This window comes from Cyprinodon tularosa, unplaced genomic scaffold (genome assembly GCF_016077235.1).
Source record: "Cyprinodon tularosa strain WSP-4 unplaced genomic scaffold, ASM1607723v1 ctg112, whole genome shotgun sequence".
NCBI classification, from domain to species: domain Eukaryota; kingdom Metazoa; phylum Chordata; class Actinopteri; order Cyprinodontiformes; family Cyprinodontidae; genus Cyprinodon; species Cyprinodon tularosa.
Window position 1 is genome coordinate 1,351,523 of NW_024037916.1, and position 16,442 is coordinate 1,367,964.

At 36.9% G+C, this 16,442-nt stretch overlaps 1 protein-coding gene across 15 annotated transcripts in view; it reads right to left on the bottom strand.

Moving 5' to 3' along the window:
• si:dkey-21e5.1 (potassium channel subfamily T member 1) overlaps window positions 1-16,442 on the bottom strand; it is a 116,048-nt gene that overhangs the window by 73,930 nt on the left and 25,676 nt on the right. Inside the window, exons 1-2 of one of the 15 annotated variants that reach the window (XM_038300346.1) lie at window positions 5,304-5,605; window positions 4,997-5,181 (exon numbers count right to left, since the gene is read on the bottom strand). The exons of 13 other annotated variants lie outside the window; for them this stretch is intronic. In XM_038300346.1, coding sequence (XP_038156274.1) covers window positions 4,997-5,142 — 146 coding nt within the window. In that variant the 5' untranslated portion in view covers window positions 5,143-5,181; window positions 5,304-5,605. Of the gene's footprint in view, window positions 1-4,996; window positions 5,606-16,442 lie in introns of those variants that run through there. One more of the 15 variants, XM_038300338.1, reaches the window with a different exon arrangement.

A 16,442-nucleotide genomic window follows, 5' to 3' on the forward strand; every position in this document is an offset into this window, starting at 1 on the left:
TATTGTATCTGAAATGAAAAGGTGGTATCGGCACACTCCTACTAGTGAATGTAACTCACTGTGGTAGCTGTGAGAAAATGCATTTAATTTGTATTTATATTAAAGTGATCTTATATTCATTATTTTTAATAAGGTCAACTATTTGTAAAACTGATGCCTTCAGTTAGCATTTCTTCTTCCTATTAATCCATTCCTATTGAGCGAAAGATATGCCTTCTCACCAAACTCTGTTTTTGAACCGGAAATGTTGATTTTTTTTTTTTTTTGTTCAGGAAAATGTATCATGACTTTCAACTTACATGACAAATGAGTTCTGCGATGAGTTTCAGTGCTATATATATATATATATATGTGTATATATATATATATATATATATATATAAACATTGTGGCTCTTTGGTTCATTTCTGCTACATGATAAACTACTTTGGCCACGCTGTTTCTTTTCACAAATATAACTACCATTAGCAACAAACTAATAAGACAAGAAAGAAAAGCAAGGACGTTTATACAGGTGCTGGTCATAAAATTAGAATATCATGAAAAAGTAGATTGATTTCAGTAATTCCATTTAAAAAGTGAAACTTGTATATTATATTCATACATTACATACAAACTCATATATTTCAGATGTTTATTTTGTTTAATTTTGATGATTACAAATGACAACAAATGAAAATCTCAAATTCATCATATCAGAAAATTAGAATATTGTGAAAAGGTTCAAAATTGATGGCCCCTGGTGCCACACTCTAATCAGCTAATTAACTCAAACCACCTGCAAAAGCCTTTAAATGGTCTTTCAGTCTAGTTCTATAGGCTACACAATCATGGGGAAGACTGCTGACTTGACAGTTGTCCAAAAGACGACCATCGACACCTTGCACAAGGAGGGCAAGACACAAAAGGTCATCGCTAAAGAGGCTGGCTGTTCACAGAGCTCAGTGTCCAAGCACATTAATAGAGAGGCGAAGGGAAGGAAAAGATGTGGTCGAAAAAAGTGTAGAGGCAAGAGAGATAACCGCACCCTGGAGAGGATTGTGAAACAAAACCCCTTCAAAAATGTGGGGGAGATTCACAAAGAGTGGACTGCAGCTGGAGTGAGTGCTTCAAGAACCACCACACACAGACGTATGAAAGACATGGGTTTCTGCTGTCGCATTCCTTGTGTCAAGCCACTCTTGAACCACAGACAGCGTCAGAAGCGTCTTGCCTGGGCTAAAGAGAAACAGGACTGGACTGCTGGTGAGTGGTCCAAAGTCATGTTCTCTGATGAAAGTAAATTTTGCATTTCCTTTGGAAATCAAGGTCCCAGAGTCTGGAGGAAAAGAAGAGAGGCACTTCATCCACGTTGCTTGAAGTCCAGTGTAAAGTTTCCACAGTCAGTGATGGTTTGGGGTGCCATGTCATCTGCTGGTGTTGGTCCATTGTGTTTTCTGAGGTCCAGGGTCAACGCAGCCACATACCAGGAAGTTTTAGAGCACTTCATGCTTCCTGCAGCTGACCAACTTTTTGGAGATGCAGATTTCATTTTCCAACAGGACTTGGCACCTGCACACAGTGCCAAAGCTACCAGTACCTGGTTGAAGGACCATGGTATCCCTGTTCTTAATTGGCCAGCAAACTCTCCTGACCTTAACCCCATAGAAAATCTATGGGGTATTGTGAAGAAGAAGATGCAATACACCAGACCCAACAATTCAGAAGGGCTAAAAGCCACTATTAGAGCAACCTGGGCTATCATAACACCTGAGCAGTGCCACAGACTGATCGACTCCATGCCACGCCGCATTGCTGCAGTAATACAGGCCAAAGGAGGCCCAACTAAATACTGAGTGCTGTACATGCTCATACTTTTCATGTTCATACTTTTCAGTTGGCCAACATTTCTATAAATCCTTTGTTTTTATTGGTCTTCAGTAATATTCTAATTTTCTGATATGATGAATTTGAGATTTTCATTTGTTGTCATTTGTAATCATCAAAATTAAACAAAATAAACATCTGAAATATATGAGTTTGTATGTAATGTAGAAATATAATATACAAGTTTCACTTTTTAAATGGAATTACTGAAATCAATCTACTTTTTCATGATATTCTAATTTTATGACCAGCACCTGTATAACGTACTTAAAAGGAATGTTTAGTGCTGTAGTTGTTGTTTTTCCATGTCTTCTTCAAAAACATATTAAGTCAGTAGTCAAAGAGTATTCCAAAACATAAATTCAATTATTTTACTGCTTTTCGTATCATCTTGATCCCTCCAATCCTTCAGCCAGCTGATAAAAATCCTACATTGATCATATAGCCTAGAAAGGTCTTGATTTAAACAAAACAAAATCCAACCTCTCTGTCATGAATACTGATTATTGAGATAACAGAAAAAAATCTTAAAAACATAGTATCTGCGTTGAGATCCAATGAATAAAGATAACATTTTATGAACTCTTTTTTTTTTATATCTACATAATTAGATCTACCTAACAGCTAGTATACTCTTGGCAGTAACAGTGGTTTAAATCTGGTTTCCTGGGCAACCAGCCAGATGATACATTTGGATTTACAGCTCGAGACATTTAAAGCTATTGTCTATTAGATTAGAAAACAAACAGATTTATGCCAGCCAATAGTGTTCAGTTTCTGGGCTCACTTGAAGTCGATCTGTTCTGCTTTCATCGATAAACTGCTGGTGAAATCACTGGTTTTTATAGCATACATTTCTCCAGTTTTATTCTTGCACATTCTTTTCTAGATTAATCACTGCTTATATTATTCATCCTCAAGTGAAGCAATTCCATCTGTTATGAATGTTACTGTTTTCCTTCCAACTTCCTCATCACCACTTCCATTAATGTCACTATCACCACAAAAAGTATTAGTATTAACACTCTGCACTCTCAACGGTATAGTGGGTGGGTTTTCCACCAAGTACAGTATAGGTAGAAAGGACTAAATCACTTTTTTAATAACCATCCTACCATCCAGCCTGCTCTTTCTCGCTCCTCTGGGGAAATGGTTTTCTAAATGTGGGAACGTGAGCGTGCTCATGCAGAGCCCTATTTACAGTCTGTCTGCATTGCTTATAGACACTAATTTAGTAAAAGAAGTTATTTACATTATACTCTATCAGATTCACGATGGATCTACAATGAATGATGGAACGTGAAGAATACTAGGTACATAAACACTGCAAGTGTGCATGTGCAGAGAAAGGAAACAATGTCACAAAGATTGGCAGATGTGACAACAAAGAATCCCCCCGAACCCAAAAAAGGTTGTACACTATACCTTTCAGTTCATGCATAAAATGGTTACAACTACAGCACCAAAAATAAGAATGTTAAGAAGAAGTTAGACATTTTTCCACATTGAAATTCTTTAAGCTTTGATTTTTATTTTTTGAAGTATTAAACTTTTTCAAGGCATTCCACACTTTGAGCTGTACAGCTTTACAGCAGTGTGATATGGCCAAAAAAATGTATGATAATATATCTTACATTTCCATATTTCAATTTCAATATTGATACTTATTCATTGATAAACCTTTACAGATAGTTTAGCCCTACAACCAACCCCGCTTAGCCTGACGTGAGCTTGAAAGGCTTATTACTTTATTTGTACAAAGTAATATTGTATTTTCTATTGATATCAATCAGGTGTCTATTAAGATACATATTGATACTGGTTTATTGCCCAGTCCTAGTAATATTATTTTTTTCTCAGCTTTAAGTAAGCTTCGAGAATAAATAAATAAATAAATAGATAAATAAAAAAAGGAAAACCTGGTTAATCCTCAAACCCTAATGTTATGCTTTCTCATTAGGGCTAATTCACCTGGATGTTCACAACTTTAGATAATTGTGCCAATTCTAACAAACTGTGACATTCATTCGACCCTGACATCCACAATTAAGGATCTAAACAAGTGACAGTTGCCCAAAGGGGGGAAGCATTGCAATAGGATATTCATTCAATTTCCAAAGGAGCTCTGAATCTATCTAATAATGTAGACTTGGCTCATGAAATAAGATTTTTCTGCTGTCCTCAACTAAAAGTAAATGTAACTTTCAGGTAAAGAATGAGTGAGCATCATTTAAATATAAAGAAAAGACAAAAATGTATCGTATCAAGACTGTATCGTCTCTAGGTATTCATTAGTACAGATTAATTAGCTGTCAAAGCAAAACTTGTACATGCAAACACAAATGCACCACCAGCATCATTGGCTGCAAGCAGTTGCCTTTATGCAGCACTGCTGAAAATAAAATCTTCCTCTTTTCAGCTGAGGAAACCTCAGTTAACCTGGAGATAATAGAGACGGTTTAAATGATAAATCCCTGCAGCTTTGTCTTAAAGGAAGAATAAAATAAACACCTTGTTTGTTACAGTCATCCTACCCAGAAACACATCTAATTTGTTCACCTAATGGAAGGAGAGTGCAAACAGAATCTCTGGATTTGACAACATGTTAAAACATCACATGCATTCAGTGTGCCTCTACATGACACATCACCATGATCTCCTGCGGTTTGCATGATCTTGCCTCTCATTCTAAAAATGCTTTAATAAAGCAGTGTGCTAAAATGACCCAAAAAGAGCACGTGGATTCATAAAATTGTGATGGGAATGCAGCATCCACCGAATTATGTAAGCACTATACTGCAGCTATTAAATCACAGTGATGCTGTGAGCAAAATGACTGACGGGTGTTTCAAATGTTTAGACTTTAAACTGGCGTTAAAGTTGCCCTAAAATAATCACCAAGAGGTAAATGAGTCAGTTAAGAGATAATTGAACACATCTCCATGCAAATTTAAGATTTACGCATGGACAGGTTTTGCAGTAATGCTTTATCGACCGAACTTTTACTAACAGGCGATCAAGAGATAAGTTTTAAGGGTTTGAGGCGCGATGCGCACGCAGCGTCCTTTTCTGTTGGATTCTGCATGGGGATCAACGCGCTGCACCTGCGGCTCCCATATGCGGCTGTTACCTTTGGCCGACATCGCTCCCTATAGAGCCCATGCTCCCGATAGGGTTGGAGGGATGGACCCAGGTGGGCTCTGGGGGAGTTTGCACGTCGGTCTTGACGTCTGGGTCGATCTCGGAGGGTGAGGGTGTCAGTTTGGCGCCTGCCATGCTCGCGCAGCGTTACCTCCAGCAGTGCGGTTCCTCCTCCTGTTGTCAGAACAGGCTCATTTCAAGCACTGAGCCAGATGAGAGAAAATGTATCCCGATCTCACAGAGGCGCACAGAGATGGAGGAGGAGGGGGAGGAGGTTTCCCTCCCTGCAGCATCACCTCAGATACGCTGGAGGAAAATGACTCGTTTTGTGGAGTCTTCTTCCATCGCTGATGGGGATCGGAGCGCCTGGTGATGCTCACATTTCTCACGTCGTCACGATCCAACGTCAGGCGCTCCACCAACCCGACTTGCTTTCCAGCGAGTTACATAACCGATTGCAAAGTTAATGATCGCGTATTCTTAGTGATCTGACCAAGAACTAATTCATCGAGTCAAGGACCAAACAACAGCATAGTTCTCCTAAAGAAAAGCCTTCCTTGTGAATCCAGCTCCACACGCAGCTCAGTCAGGATTGATGATAAACCGCACAATCAAATGAGCAGGTGGCCCCTGGTAAACAATACACGGCAGGATCCTGCTGGTTTGCATAGAAACACAGATCACAGGTGTGTGCAAACATAATCATCCCCATCATACATGTACAAAGCTTGTTTTTATGCATAGAAGGGAAAATATTTATTTCTGTTCTTTTTTACTTTAGGAGCAAGCAGCTCAAATGAGATGTATTACAAGCTGAATATGATTTGAATGAGATCAGATTTTATTCAAATATCTTTGAAGAAGTGCTATGATACTCTAAATCAGTGGTTCTCAAACTTTTTCTGTCATTCCCCACTTTGGACAAGGGGGAATTTTCAAGCCCCGCCTGTCCCCATCGCCCCAACACAATGCTAATGAAATATGAAACGATCTTAAAATGTTCCAATTTTACTGAAGTAACAAGTAGTATCTAAATACAAACTATCTACATCAAATAACAGCAAGCTCAAAAATAAAGAAAATAAAAACAAAAATAAAGAAAATAAAAATGCAGCTCAAAGATAGAAAAAATTAAAGTGCCACTCTGCAATCTGTTAATAAAAGAAAAGAAGTGAAATCCATCGGGGTTGTCATGCTTTGTTTTCAGTGAAGCAACAGTTGAAAAGCCCATCTCACAGAGATATGATGTGGCAAAGGGAAGAAGAATGCACACAGCTCTCTGCCCGATGAGTGGATACTCCCTCTCCACTCCAAACCAGAAACATGAACATGTGGCTGTGTGAATCAAACGCCGTTATTTATTTAAGATAAAATATTTCAAATTCAGTTATTTATGATCAACCTGCGCCGTCAATCCCGGCGCATGTGCACTTTATTTGCAGTCTGGACGCTGAGGGTAAACATGCTGTGTTTCTGACTGCAGCGCTGAGAGGGATTCCTGCGATAGCGGGGGAGAACGGGGTGGGGATGGGGGAGGCGCCCCACGGCAGCACCTGCAGCTGGAGGACAAGAAAAGGAACGATACGTGCTTTCACGTAAGAGTCTCCAAAAGTCGCTAATTTGTCGCTAGTCGCTTTTTTGAAAAAGAGTCGCTGGAGGGGTCTGAAATATAGCGACAAAGTCTCTGAGTTGGCAACACTGGGGCGCGAAAGTTTATTCCGTTACAAATAATATGCCGACGTCACGTCAATCATTATTTTGGCACTTCAGTTCCAGGTGAAATTTTTCTCATATCTAATGTTCTTTTAATTAGACTGCATGTAGGCTATTAATGATTACTTTGGGGGTTTGATTGGTCTAAAAAGCGGCAACATACAGCTATAAGGACAGTTTGCTCTCACACGTTCTACATTTATAGTCACACACACACACACACACACACACACACACACACACCGGAACTTGGCGCGCCCCACCTGTCACGTCTCAATTCCCCACCAGTGGGTCGCGCCACACACTTTGAGAACCACGGCTCTAAATAGACAAAGTAGGACATTTTGTATGGAGGACCAACTGTGCCATATTTAAAATACATACAGAAAAAAAATAAATTTCAATAACTAAATAAGCATGCAATTAATTGCCCCCAAAAATACAATAAACAAATAAATGTAGTTAGAAATTTAATTATACAGTGAGACATAAATGTATGGGTCTCTTTTAATTAGATTCTTTATTTATTCGCCTTTATTTATTACCTTATTTATTTATTGTCCATTATAATCTTCAACTTTATTTATTTATTATTTTTTAAGTATTTATTTGCGTGCATGATATACTATTGTCTGTTTTATTGGTCCTTTGTATTTTTTTTACCCTCTTTATTTCTTTAATGCTATTTATTGACACACCCATTCCTTATTTACATAATGAGGCAGAAATGAATACAGAAATGTGAAAACGGCAGGCAGAAATTAATTGCGTTGCAGAAATAAATAGGGTACAAAAATACAAAGGGATTAATAAAACAGACAAAGGTATTTTCAAATGCGCAGAAATAAATACTTAAAATAATATACATTTATATCTCACTGTATAATTGAATTTCTACCTGCATTTATTTGTTTATTGTTTTTTTGGGGGCAGTTAATTTTATGCTTATTTATTTATTGAGCATTTATTTATTTCTGTATTTATTTTTAAATATGGCAGATATGGTCCTCCATAATTTGGAAGCAGAGTGAAGATGTTTTAGTCGTTTATATAATATACCATCTCCTTGTTTTGTTTAGATGTCTTTTTTTGACAAATTCCTTTCCTTCATTACCATATACTGATGGCCTGCTAAATGCAGAAGACTATGAAATTTCTCGTAAACTGGTTCCTCTATAGTCCATGTAGAATTCTTGTGATATGTGACGAACAACATGAAACAAATACACAGCAAGCTTGTGATTTGAGAATAAAAAATACTGGATATCATCTCTGACATGTATGTCTGAAACAACTGAATCTATTTAGCGATAAATTAAGGCACCTTCAAAGATCAAACATAACATAAACATAAAAGTCTTTAAATACAAAAATCATATTTTTTGGCTTCTTCAGTACGAAACAATCTTTTCTAAATCCATTATATTTCAAAGTTTAAATATAAGTTTGGCTTCAAAGTGTAGGCAATAGACATGTGAAACGTCCTTGAGTATTTGACCTTTTGCAATGAATGTCAAAATTGGTATCACACAAATCCTTTTGTTCTTAATTTTAACCAATCTGTCTCTCTGTTTAGATCTTTAGCCAAGTGATTCGTAAATGGTTACAATGTTTCTCTCAAATGTAATATTTGACTGGTGCATAGAAAATGTTCTTGGTATATGTCAAAGTAAAATAGGTCTAGTTATGCTTGTGGGTACATATGATAGACAAAGATAACAGGTTTACTGTAATCAGGAATAGATCACATTGCTGATCTAATTTTCTTTAGTGGGAGTGGAAAAGGTCAAAGGGCAAGTCAAAGAAGTGTTCCATTGTTTTGGAGGTCAATAGTGGTCTGCTCTTATCAACCAGAAATGGAAAAACACAACACTGGTTTAAACAACAACAGAAAATAGTTTGTTTAAAATAATCTAGGCCATTATTTCCGGAAATACAGAAAAGTGTATATATATTAGGGCTGCAACTAACGATTATTTTAAAAATCGATGAATCGGACGATTATTTTTTCGATTAATCGATGAATCGGACAAAAAATATTTTTTATATTAACCTCTTTATTCCAAAATAAACATTTTAGACAGAACAAACAAGCACACAAGTACAGGTTTCTCATTAACTGTACTGGTGCAATATGAAAAATAAATGTTTGTGTTAAAACTACGCAAACTTACATGAGAAATGTAGCTGTACATCCACAAAATATAGGCTACTTTGTTTCATAAAGCGCAAAAAAAGACATTTTTGTTTTTAAAAGCCCCTAAGGGGTTCAAACAATAGGCCCCCCCATTTCAACAAATGAGTTTTTTTAGACTAGAAGAGTTCTGCCTTTTAAGACAGGAAAGTATAGCAGTTAAAGTTGCTACTTGAGAAAATACTGAACCATAGAGATAAAAATAGCCCTGTGATTCAAATTATAAATTGTATTTGGAATAAAAATGAGAGAACTAGGGGTGCTAAAAAACAAATCCTCCAAAGACAGATATTTACATGGGAATGTGGCAGATAATTAATTGACATATTACTGATCTTGCTGGATTTTATTCTGCTTTACTTCCATAAATTGCAGGATCTTCTTTATCTTTGCCAGAAGATTTAAACTTTAAAAGCCTTGCCCTCATAATTTGCAAGTTAATTTATTTATAAAGTAAATGTAAACGCTGCTTAAGCTAATTCAAATGAAATTAAAAGAAAAATAAGTAGCAAACCTTATCACTGTCTGTTACCTACTAACACGGTAAGGAAAGCATCAGATGAGCTACCTGAGAAACTAACGTAACGTTTCCCCACTTTAAAACCAAACAAACATGGTGGTTCCGTGCCATGTTAATTTCTTTAGAAAAAAGTTGCATGTTATCACTTTTTTCGCTTTACAAAGCGCAGGCTATTTTAATTATTGTGATCAATTTGCGCCGTCAATCCCGGTGCATGCGCGCTTCATTTGCAGTCTGGACGCTGAGGCTCTGACTGCAGCGCTGAGAGGGACTCCTGCGGGAAAACGCAGAGAGTAGGAATGATACATGCTTTCACTAAGAGTCTCCAAAAGCCGCCAGTGACACAGAAAAAAGTCGCCAGATTTGTCGCTAGTCGCCTTTTTAAAAAATAGTCGCTGGAGGGGTCTGAAAAGTCGCTGAGTAGGCAACACTGCACCTGCGGCACTGACTCGCTCTGCCATATTTTTTTTTCTTCCTCTTTCAGTCAAGAGGCAGTGATGACGGCGCGGCGGATGACGCAATAATCGCGCGACACAACTAATCGATGATGAAATTCGTTGCCTACATATATATATATATATATATATATATATATATATACACACATACATATATATATGTGTGTATATATATATATATATACACACATACATATATATATGTGTGTATATATATCTTCTAAAAAATCATTTTAAGCCATAAACCTGATGTTTTTTATTTGTCATTATATTCTCTAGGCCATAATAACAAACTCTAGTTTGCTAGATGATGCTTCTTCCTAATAATGTTTGCTGGATTTGCTGCACAGACAGATCCTCCACAACTAATGCGTTTAGAAAGCACACAGCATGGTACACACCAAATTCAGTGGAGATAATATTTGGACTTCAGCCTCCAGGAAACACATTAACCTATCTGGTAATGTTGCGGAACAGGAGATGGGACTGTAATTATTTAGTCCTCAGTTGGATGAGGGAGGCTTGAAGATGTACCAGCTGATAAAAACGTGAGAGATTTGTCATACTAAGAGCCATTTAATTACCTTAAAAATTGATTGCTGTTAACTTTCTTTTGTTTTTCATCCAGGATATTCAGACTATAGACTTATTATTTTATTTTTTTGTGAGTAAAAGCATTCTAAATCTTGATGACAGGAGGGAAGCCATGATGTTTCATCATTGCATCTGTTTATTACAGTGTATCTCTCATGATTCCAGAGCAAATTAACCCTAAATATGAATGCTAAACATTTGGAAAAAGCCACAGCACCCAGTAAGAACTCACACTAGCATGTGTTGAAAAACTTAGATGAAGTCTGATGAATTTCATAAAGACAGGCCCTGTATATTCACATCGAGGATCTTCTTGATCCAATATACTTTGTTACCTCAACATCTCAGTTGTGACATTCAACTTGTCACTGAGCCCAGAATTTAGCAAAATCAGTTGCTTTGGTGCATTGCATTCTCAGGTATATATATTCGGACTGTTAAAGTGAGAAGGATTTGTCCCCTTGGAAGGAAGGCTGTAGCGCCCCGGGGGCCTTCTCACCTGTTCTTTTCCTGGGAGCAAGTTATTTACTACTCTTAACTCAAACTGGGAAAACCATATAAAAAAGGATTATAAAACAGGAGTAAAAAAGTAACAGAGTTTATTCCAGATCATGTCGTTACAGGACAGAGAAAAATGCTTAGAGCTTGCACAGCTGTGGTCTCAAAAATCACGTCCGCAAGCGTCCGGCAAAGTTTGAGCCCTCAACAACGTCATCTCCTACTTCTTATACCTTCTGAGTCTGTGTTGCATCATGTGGATGCTTAGCTGTCCGTATCAGAAACTGACACGCCATCCATGTCTTGAACTCCATGCAGCTTGCTTCTATGCTTCAGGGTTACAGATAGCTCTCCTATCAGACCGGCTCCAAGATGTGCCCATATCCTGTGTATTCTTGAAGACACAAAGGCTGTCCTGATTAGATGACCTCCGTACACACCGTGACATCCAAAATGTGAAGGAAGGCCTTCTACTCTGTCTAATCTGACTAACAAAATAACAATGCACATGATGTATAAATAATAAAACCTAACAGGACTTAGGGGGTGGGAATCCCTCACCGCTATCTTGCCTCTCTGTTACCCATGTTAATAGTGGGACTAAGACTCAAGGTATAATATTTTACTTTATGTTTACCTGTAGGTTGATTAGGTTTCTAGTGATTAATTATACACATATGGGAAAAAGTAACAGATCTTAACCAAACTACATAATATAGCAGTTTTCAAGTCAGTGTTGCATGCAAAGGAACAGAAGAGGGAATCTTTGTGTAAAAATCAAGATAAATTCAAAAATTGCCTGTGTCATGGGAGTTTAAATCACCAGAGCGAATCTCCTTTATCCTGGCTGCTGTTCAGGGATATGACTGATTGACAGGACTCGTCAGTCAATCAGCACTTTTCTTTCACCTGGAGGGAATTTCTTGTGTGATCAAACCATGAAACCACAGCAAAGGATTCAACTGACATGATAAAAGCATGATAAAAAGTCAATCTTTTTCACTTCACTTCTTTCTAATGTTTTTCTTTTTTTTTTAAAGATCAATGTGCTTAATAATGTCATCTTGTTTGCTGGTAATAAGGTTTATATTTTACTTGATTTCACAATAGTAACCAAAGTACCACCACTGTTGGACATTTCAAAGTCGTTTCTTTACTGTTATCTAACACTGGTTTATAGTTTGTGCATTATTTTTTACTTAGACCTACTATTTAGAAAATTCTGTTTTGTGGTTATAACTTAATAAAACAGCCTAGCATATGACCTGACATACTGTGCTAAAGGTCTTAGTTTTATAGACCCATAAAATCTTAGACTGTAAAATATAAAACAGATAATATTATAAACAAAATACCCATTAAGACGTAAAGCAAGTTTAAAATCCAGAAACATTTTTTTTTTATATCCATCAGGCATTTGAGAAATTAGACTAAAAAATTCCAGACCTGCCATTAAAGCCAAACTTTTTAAAGCAGGGTCAAACTACAGTTCTGTTGAAAAAAGAAAGAAAAGAAAGAGAATATTGTATTCAATGAATATTATGAGGTATGTACTGCATGGTTGGACCTTTTCCATATATCCCATTAACTTAATTTACTGAAGGAGGTGAAAGACTTTAATGACTTAATGCTAACAGAATAATAAAAGGTTTTGTGGTCAGGTTTAAAATATTTGCAAAAGCCATAACTTAATGTTGTTGTCATGCAAAGTAAAAAAGACAAAACAAATCACGGTTTGGATATCTTATTAATATATAATAGAAGAAAGATAAAAATTTTCCGACAACATACACCATGCTGTTGAAGGTTGAAAAAAAAAAACCCACTACATAATAATTATAGTAAAATATGCTGCTGCACAGTAAAACAACTGATATAGTCTATACAATTTATTCAGTATAAATTTGCTCCAAAGCTGTAGAGTAAACATGAACACGGCACTGAGGGTTTTGGTCCATGTTAGTGTGCAAGGGAATTCATCTTTAGTTGGCTACCAATAAATATGTTTCTCAGAAAAGTTCGGAGAATGTGGTTCCAGGGTAAAAGAGCTGATCAGTATGACTAGAAAAGTTCTATTTAAGCAAATCCTATTCACATTCACCATTGGTCTACCAGCTATGAGGATGACAAAGGGACCTTATGCATCTCACCCAAAACTCTTTAATAGAGATAAAATGTATATATATTAGAGATAAAAAAAATAAATATCAGAAGTGAGATTTTATGGCCTCCATAAAAATATTTAATTTAAGGAAAAGTCTCTTTTCCCTCACTGTTATGTATGATTCCTGATTATTTATTAATTCAAATAATTGTTCTAACACTCATTCATCAAAACATATCACCCTAAACCGCTTCAAAGGCAATCAAATCCATCCATCCATTTTCCGTAACACTATATCCCAAGCGGGGTACACCCTGGATACAGTAGGTCACCAGTCTATTGCAGAACAACACAGAGACACAGGACAAACAACCATTCACGCACACACTCACACCTGAGGAGAATTTAGAGAAGCCAATTAACCTAACAGTCATTTTTTTGGAATGTGGGAGGAAGCAGGAGTACCCAGAGAGAAGCCACACATGCACAGGGAGAACATACAAACTCCATGCAGAAAGACCTCAGGCTGGAAATCAAACCCGGAGCCTTCTTGCTGCACGGCAGCAGAGCTACCCACTCCCCCCACTTTGCAGTCCTTTAAATTTAATCTATTTACATAAATATATATTCAGTTCAGTCAAATCACACAAACACGTTGCAGTTCCACTATAAATATCATCCTACTTACAAACAATGCAGTCTAGATGAAATCGTCTTCATTGCCATCTCAGCTGTCCCAGCTTATCACTTATATCTTTTGACAAGGGTGCCTGAAGTGTCCCAGTAAACTACATATGGGTCGTCATTGTGTCACTCTGCAAGATTATGGTTTAACAGGTGTGTTGTACTTATTCTATTTATGCCTAAACCTATTCCAATACATGTGCTATTTGTGGTCTTAATAGACCTTTAGCTACACTAAAAAATTTACACAATGCAAAGATCTAACTTTGAAGGCATTCAATAAACTATTTAGATTTTTTTTAATGCAGAACTTTCACTCCAGTATTTCTTGCTTACCAAACAAATCAATTCAAACAGTAACCATCATTAGTAGTAAATAAAAACAAAATGATTGAATTTAAAAAAAAGTTCATTAGATTCAGAAATAATAACAGCTGAACAGGTTTGAGTAGAGACACATTGGATAAGGGAAGAACTATGTGTGGTTTGTTACTGATCTCATTACAGGACGAGAGTGAGAAATAAACAGTCATTGTTTGTTCCATGTGTTGTGTCACTGATGACAGATGGCAGCATAGCTCTAGGTTTTGTTTTCCATGAGGTTATACAGACGCAATATGCTTGAGCAAGCTCCTCAGACCCTTTTCTTCCTTTTGACAAACATTTACAATACACAATCTAATCTTGAAAATAATGTTCTACTGAAGAATGAGAATGAGCAGGGAAAACATTTAGAATTAATCAAGCAGGGAGGATTATTGCGGTATGATAAATCAAACTTGATATTTACATATAACTGGTATTACTGATGTAGACATAAAGTGTAGGACATACTGGCTTACTATTGGCCATAGCTAAAGGGTTCGGCGAACTACATTTAAGATTATAACTTTCCTTAGAAATAATGGCACAAAAATAACGATTCACAGAAGTTTGAAGGATCTATGATGTCTAATAGCTGCCAAAATCTGACAATATTAAGTGTATAATTGATAATAAAATGGTGCAAATGACTGACTTGTATTATTTAGTGAAAAGTATTTTAGATATAAAGATTTTTATCTGATTTTAGTCTCAAATTGGTGACCTAATTTGTTATTCTTTAGAGCACTAACAGTTAAAGATGATGGAGCTGGTGATGCCATCAGCACCCTTTAACCGCTGGACATGCCTCAGCTCCTGCTTCATACTTACAGAAGGGCAATGAGGGCTGTGGTAATGCTTCCTCTGTCAAAACATATTAGGGTGGTGAGCTGGTGCAGCTGTGGGCGAGCTGTCTGCCTAAGAGCATTGTTGCACAGAGAGGAAGAAAACGTCTGGACAATGACTCTGCCAGCCGTATACACATACACACTTCCAAGCTACACGAATAGTTAACTGCCTTTTTTCCTTATCGATTTTTTGCCTGTGGCTGATTTTTGCTAAAATACTAAACTAACAATTTTTTTGTGGTAAGATGAATGACAGCGGAGTTGCCCACTTGTGTTAGATAGGTATATTGGGCCTTGTAGTTGCTTATAATTCTAAAACAGAATAAGATATTCTTTGTAAAATGTCTGGTCAAAAAAAAAAAGTCTTTGCACGGCCTGAAAATATCAGACTGAGAATTTTGGGGCAGTTTTTACAAAAAAAAAATAATTCCTTCCTCCATTTTCCAGCTCCTGCAGATAAACTGTAGATTTTTTTTTGCAACGCATTCTATATTCTAGTAAACCATTCACACACTTTATCTGTGTCCTATTGATGGAAAAAGCTAATTTATTCTTCGTTTCAGGAAAAGAAAGAAAATACAGGTGCTGGTCATAAAATTAGAATATCATGAAAAAGTAGATTGATTTCAGTAATTCCATTTAAAAAGTGAAACTTGTATATTATATTCATACATTACATACAAACTCATATATTTCAGATGTTTATTTTGTTTAATTTTGATGATTACAAATGACAACAAATGAAAATCTCAAATTCATCATATCAGAAAATTAGAATATTGTGAAAAGGTTCAAAATTGATGGCCCCTGGTGCCACACTCTAATCAGCTAATTAACTCAAACCACCTGCAAAAGCCTTTAAATGGTCTTTCAGTCTAGTTCTATAGGCTACACAATCATGGGGAAGACTGCTGACTTGACAGTTGTCCAAAAGACGACCATCGACACCTTGCACAAGGAGGGCAAGACACAAAAGGTCATCGCTAAAGAGGCTGGCTGTTCACAGAGCTCAGTGTCCAAGCACATTAATAGAGAGGCGAAGGGAAGGAAAAGATGTGGTCGAAAAAAGTGTACAAGCAAGAGAGATAACCGCACCCTGGAGAGGATTGTGAAACAAAACCCATTCAAAAATGTGGGGGAGATTCACAAAGAGTGGACTGCAGCTGGAGTGAGTGCTTCAAGAACCACCACACACAGACGTATGAAAGACATGGGTTTCTGCTGTCGCATTCCTTGTGTCAAGCCACTCTTGAACCACAGACAGCGTCAGAAGCGTCTTGCCTGGGCTAAAGAGAAACAGGACTGGACTGCTGGTGAGTGGTCCAAAGTCATGTTCTCTGATGAAAGTAAATTTTGCATTTCCTTTGGAAATCAAGGTCCCAGAGTCTGGAGGAAAAGAAGAGAGGCACTTCATCCACGTTGCTTGAAGTCCAGTGTAAAGTTTCCACAGTCAGTGATG